At 51.3% G+C, this 6,549-nt stretch overlaps 1 protein-coding gene across 1 annotated transcript; it reads left to right on the top strand.

The window, feature by feature from the left end:
* Positions 1 to 395: 395 nt before the first annotated feature.
* C11H3orf80 (chromosome 11 C3orf80 homolog) lies at positions 396 to 1,115 on the top strand. The gene has a single exon (XM_078667543.1). It carries the CDS (start codon positions 396 to 398, stop codon positions 1,008 to 1,010), a length of 615 nt encoding a protein of 204 aa, XP_078523669.1. The 3' UTR covers positions 1,011 to 1,115.
* Positions 1,116 to 6,549: the final 5,434 nt, after the last annotated feature.

The following is a 6,549-nucleotide window of genomic DNA, read 5'->3' as shown; positions in this document are numbered from 1 at the left end:
AGCAGAGGGTCCACATTGAAGTAGGGTGTGAAGCTGCACGGGTTTCCGAGCTGTAGAGTGCTGCGGGCACACAGTAGGTGAGACATTGCGGGATTTCAAGGGTTGTGAGGCTGCTAGAGGCTGGGGCGCCACAGGGGTGCCAGGGAGCAAAGGGCCCACACTGAAGCAGGGTGTAAAACTGCACGAGTGCAGAGGTTTCCAGGCTGTAGGGTGCTGTAGGCATCAGTAGGCGAGACATTGGGACGCTGCAGGGGTGCCAGGCTCCAGAGAGTGACACATTGCAGGGGAGTAAGCCTTCAGGGGTGGGTCCTGCATGTAGTGCCATCACCTCCAGGCTGCCGCTGGTGCCCCTCTACCGGGGAGGAGCACATGCCCCCGCGGGCCGTGCCGCCCCCATGCCCGCCGCCCGTGCCTTGGCCACCCTGGTGCTCTGCGGCCTGCTGAGGCTGTGCCGGGGCAGCTGGAGCTGCGGGGAGCTGAGCTGCGCGGAGAAGGAGGGCTGCTGCGTCTTTGGCAACTCCACGTACACGGAGATCAAGTGCTGCCAGCTGCCCTTCCACACTTTCCTGGACAACGTGGGCTGGTTCGTGCGCAAGCTCTCCGGGCTGCTCATCCTGCTGGTGCTGTTCGCCATCGGATACTTCCTGCAGCGCATCATCTGCCCCAGCCCGCGCAGGCCGCCCGGGGGGCGCAGCCAGCGGCCGGCCCGCACCGACCCGGAGGGCCCGGCCGCCCTGAACCCGGACACCCGCGAGGGCTCGCAGGACTCGCTGCTGGACAGCGGGCGGCTGCTGCCGCCGCCCGAGCACGAGCTGCACATCATCTCTCCCGTCTTCTTGCAGCTGCCCAGCTACGAGGAGGTCAAGTACCTGCCCACCTACGAGGAGAGCATGGGCGGCCACAGCCCGGTCATCGTGCTGCCCGTGTCCGCCATCCCGGCCCTGCCGGTGCGGGAGCTGGAGGGGGCCCGGGCCCCAGGTGAGCTGGAAGCCTGGAGGGGCCACAGGTGAGCTGGAAGCCAGGAGTGGGGCCCAGCTGAGCTGGAAGCCAAGAACTCAAGGGGGCAGGATCCCCAGGTGTGCTGAAAGCCAGGAGGGGCCCCAAGAGAGCTGGAAACCAGGAGCAGGAGGGGGCCGGGGCCCCAGAGGAGCTGGAAGCCAGGAGGGGGCCTCAATGGCGCAGAAGCCGGCAGCTAAACCCGAATTTGGCCATGGCCCATGGAGACGAGGACAAAAGGGGGCCCGTGCTGCTGAGGAGAGGGAGGTGCTGCACTCCAGTCAAGCGCCATGGCCCCGGGAGAGGGGAACAGAAGGGGGCCCGTGCTGCTGAGGAGAGGGAAGGGCAGCAGTTCTGTGGCCATGGCCCCGGCAGAGCTCTGGGCCCAAGTGCGCAGGAGGTGGCCGACGTCTCGTGCAGGAGGCAGGCGCACAAGCAGTGGTCCCCGGCCAGAGGAGAGTGAGTGGGCCCGAGTGAGCACAGTGGACCAGATGTGACTCCCGGGGGTGCATGAGGCCTCGGGTGAAAATGAGGGGTGCACTTGAAGAGTTACACCTGCTGCCAGCATCGGCAGCCGGAAGCTCCCAGGGATGTCTCCGCCACTCAATGTGGCTCCATGGACTTCACACATAACTGGACCGAGGCTGCTGTGCGTCTGGGCCTCGGATCAGACGATTGTCAAATGAACGACCACGTGCAGATTGTGTCCTCTAAACGGCCACGTGCAGATTGTGCCCACTAAACCGCCACGTGCAGATTTTTCCGCACACATTTTAACCTTCTTTTCTGCTTGGAATATATACGCCTGCACGCCAGCCTCTTGCCTGACTGCTAGCCACTGGCAACAGAAAGCCCAGTTGCTGCGTCTTGCAGCGTCCTTTTGCCTTTTCGCCACCCCCACCACACCGGAACTCCTCACCTGCCCCCGTGCCCCCTTCCAACGAACCACAAATGCTCACAGGCGTAGGGCGGGCCCCTACAGCGCAGTGTTCCAACGCTTCGGGGACCACATTCAGCCCAAAGTTAATGAATGTTTGTGACATATGGACGACTGATGGCCCCCTTCACATTTTGCGGGTGGGGGGAATTAGTTTGCGTTACGCAACTGAAAGTGCATCTTCCAGTCACCCACCATCAACCTCAAGTACCTCCTGTCTCCTCCCTTCCACCCATCAGTGACAACTATCCTACCCCACCCTCCAATCACAGCCCCTTCACACTATATACGGACCAATCACTGAAGCGGAAGAGTTAGAATGGGTGTCATAATACGGGCTGCACTGGGGGTCACATACTCTGAAGATACACTTTTTAAATCATATTTGCATGAAAGCACCACATACACCAATTTTGACCTGTATGTTTTTTGCACTTTAGTCCAGACCCTGGAAAATGATTGCCACCGTTTTCTATTAAAATATCACACTCACCTCTGAGGACATGTCTAAGAGAAAGCCACGTTTCCATTCCTTGTAGAAAGGTCTCGATTTCTTCGCAGCCCCAGTGCCCCTTGTTAGCCATACATCACCCAGCCCATAACCCATGCATAGGCAGGTACTATTGCCACCTGAGGTACCGACCTTTTTAATCACACCTATACATTTATGCCCACTGTGCTTGGAACAATGAGGGGGCGCAGTCCCCGCAGACCCACGGACAGTGTCCCCAGTTTCTGCCTTTCCATTTCAAGCTAAGTCCTTCAGTGAAAATAGGGGCATTTTATGTTTTGCAATTGGACTACGGCCCCGCAATTCCGCAGAATGTATGACTTGCAGCGCCCCCTGGTGTCCCCTCCAAAGCACAACACCTCTGTAAGTTCTTTTTTTTTTAAAGTTTATTGTCCCCCATCCTGCACCCCCCGCTGCCCGAACTGACTGAATAAAAAACAGTTGCACAGGACATTTAGCGTGTGACCCAAAGGGGGCGACAGCCGCTCCCGGTGCACTCTGGGAAATCGGAGGCTATAATGAAAACTGCAAGAGATCTGTACATATCGCAAACGGAACTGATTGTGGACTGGCCGGCTTACGGAATGTTTTTTTCTGTCATTTCAAGGCAATTAATTGAGTCCCAAATGCTTTATTATGACTGGGAGAGAAGCTGTCTTCCTCCGCAGACAGGACCCCGGAGAAGCGGGCCAGCAGGATGTATAGACATCATGCCAACACTTCTTCAAGTGCCTGCTAACCTGTAAACTGTTCACTGTGTCCCATGTGGCTGCCCCAAAGACTGCCCCCGACGGGCCGTGGCTGCCCCACAAAGACTGCCACAAGGGGCTGTGGCATCTCTCAAAGTCTGCCCCCAAAAGGGCTATGGTTACCCCCACCAACTGCCCTCAAAGGGCTGTGGCTGCCCCCAAAGAATTTTCTTTTCATTTTCAAAGACTCGATGCCCCGGAGACTTTCTCATGTTTTGACTCAAGGACATACCTGACTTGTTTATTCTATACAGCATATATGCATCAAAATGCAACCAAAGAAATCTGGAAAAGCAACCAAAATAGCTGGAAGATTGTCACCTCCGCCGACCCGTCCTCGTCATGCGCTCCAAATATTTGAATCCATGTTCACACTGTATGCATCAAGACTTGAGAAGCTTTTTTATTTTTTATTTTAAAAAAGGAATCTACTGTGAACCCAAATATAACTTTTTTGATTGAAACGTTTTATACTATTATTTCAAAGTGTAGTGTATTTATTGTGTTGGTGGTATTTATGCAGTGCAGACAGATTGTGAGGGCAGAACATAGCAGAACTCTACACTGTGAGTTATTTGTTGGTCATGCGACAACACGCAAGGGGATTTACATCACTGGAAGGACCTCTGAAATTATGCGGCGGGTGAGTACCACATTATGCTGCAGATTTAACCAAATTACGCAGCAACAAAAGGTAAATTATGCGGCGTAATGTGATAGTATTATTTCAATATTTTGTCATTTTTACACATGTTGACACTCTGGTCGAAAGTTTCATCTCATTAGCTCATTAGTACCAGCTTAGCACACACATCTCATTAGTACCAGCTTAGCACACACATACAGCAATAAGAAACATATTGGTAACGGTTGAGATTGATTTACTACTGCGTCACAATGTGCGTTGCTGCGTTTTTAGAAACTTCTGATCCATTTGAGCTCGAAACATTTTTTTTGGGGGGGGGGGTAAAATCTGCAGTTTATGCATCAGACAATGAATTATGTGGCAGATGCGGGAAATGTATAATTATGCAGCAAATGCAGCACAGCAAAATTGCATAATTCCAGTGACACTGATCATGGGCCGACTGGTTATTAACTCAGTAGGGATAATGCCAGATCTCGTTCTACCAAAATATCAAGCTTTTTTAATATCGACCTGCTCTTATACATTGGTATCCAATATATCACCAAGATAAGAGAATGTGGAATTTAGAATAGCAAATCTATACTTCCCTTTATATACTTCCCTTGAAAATATGGTGGTAGTGAATACCGTGGAATCGTTCTGCATGTAGTTCGAGCATAATAACTTTGATATATTAATATACAACCAGCCTTATTGTCCCGCTGCAGTAAGGTATCTGGGGTCAGACTGATGCAGATCTAGGACCAGTCACTCTGCAGGTGTTCACATTCCACCCAGTGCCTACTTTGGACAAAATATGTCCAGGGCCCAAAGTTCTTCAGAGCCCACAACCACCACTGCCGAATGCAGTTGTAGTCGAATACCACAGCTGCCTAGTGTCGACTCAACGTATGCCTCTATATTCTGCCACCCTACTCTTCCCGTCTCCTTGTCTCTCTTGCAGGTTGCATTTCATCTCACCTGCCCTCCTTTGTCAATAGTTTCCAGTCTCTCTCTCCGTTTGGAAAAAGAGATTGGGTTTGAATAGAAAGAACAGGAAGAAGTGGCGCTCAAGGCTGTATGATCACTGAGTAGGTCTGTTTGTGTAATAAACACGCAGTGCAGAACAGGTCAGGGGAAAACAAACCCAGTAGGCAAACAACCCCTGCACTGGTGTAGGAAGGCCTATACCAAACAGAAGAGAAACAGATCCTGTGCACACACTAATGAAATAAGTGGTCCTGACGTCAGGACTCGACAAATAGGAGCAAAAAATCCCACTACCTGGACTATGAACGCTTCCCGCACGCACTGATTAGTGATTAGTGCGCTTTCTCCTTTCCTAGGTCCCTGTTTTTGAAATTTGGACGCACCCGTCCTTATTCACCGATCCCGCAGCCTGGAGCAGGGTACACATTGACTTATTCCTTTCAATGTGCACACGTGGCTGGCAATTTATTTCGAACCGCCACCACGCTATTGAATACTTTCAAGCATTATCAGCCCTGATGAGTCACATCTCCTTCACAGTGTGACGAAACACGTGTCGGCTGGCTATTATTATTTGTACTGACCAACATTGACTTATAAATCTTCTTCATCTTCATAAACCTTTGTGTTTGACCTTCTTTTCAACGTCAAGGGATTTTTTGCTCCTAATTGTCGAGTCCTGACGTCAGGACCACTTATTTCATTAGCGTGTGCACAGGATCTGTTTCTCTTCTCTCTCTCTCTCTCTCCCTCTCCCTCTCCTTCTCCCTCTCCCTCTCTCCCTCTCTCTCTTTCTCTCTCCATTTTCTGCCTGTGCTTCTCTGGGTTAAAATCTGATGATGAAAAGTAAGCTCTGTTAGTGCAGATGCCCCACCCCCTGCAACCACCAGCTCAAATACACACCTGAGCCTCCTCATCAGCATCACTACAGTTATATGGGCCTCATTTATAAGCCCCTTACGTTGCCGGTGCATCACTTTTTGTGACGTTCCGTGGCGCAGGAGCCTGCTCCATATTTACGAGGCAGCACTGAGCCACTTCTTTTGGCTTAATGTTGCCTCGTAAATATCATCCCCTTTAAGGCAGTTTTCTACGTTAAGGGTGTGTGCAATGAGTGTTGCTTGAGTGCGTTCCCAGAAACATCCATGGCTTTTTGACAATGCACCAGATTTACGAGAAATCATAAATCTGCAGCAGCTCTAAAAACGTACGATTCCCCATGGGAGGCCTAAGGGAGGCACAACGAGGAGGAATATCTTTATTTCTTCTCGCTTTTCCTTTTTCTATGTGTGCTGCATTCTGCATGTGCCCATGCCCATGTGCGCAGGCGCAGGGGAAAAGGACAGGAATGCGCAGTATCTGATAGATACAGCGGATTACGGAGCATACTTGTCTTTTCTTTTGCCGTAGGGCAGTGCCGCAGGAAGGCCTGCAGCGCTGCCATGTGGCAAAACCTCATAAATTAGGCACAAATGTGTTTTAAAACTGTGATGTGTATGACACAATTTCTGCTGCAACTCCAACCTCCCACTCATCACAGGGACTGATCAGAGCATCCAAGTCTGCCGCTATTCTGCCCCGGTTTAAGGGCATATACTTAAAAACACATAGGGCTACATTTGTGTGGTGGATTAAGGGGAAAGGGGTCCAGGGAAGGGTGGACCGAGTGTGGTTGTAGGGTGGAGACAACATTAAATGACATTAGTGGTTTGATTCGGCTCATAGTTTTGAGTCCATG

This window comes from Lissotriton helveticus, chromosome 11 (assembly GCF_964261635.1).
Source record: "Lissotriton helveticus chromosome 11, aLisHel1.1, whole genome shotgun sequence".
Lineage (NCBI taxonomy): Eukaryota > Metazoa > Chordata > Amphibia > Caudata > Salamandridae > Lissotriton > Lissotriton helveticus.
The sequence above is the reverse complement of the archived record's forward strand: the minus strand, read 5'-3'. Positions and strand labels throughout refer to the sequence as shown.

Excerpts from the sequence above, each read along its gene's own strand:
- C11H3orf80 (XM_078667543.1), top strand. The coding sequence starts at position 396 with ATGCCCGCCGCCCGTGCCTTGGCCACCCTGGTGCTCTGCGGCCTGCTG.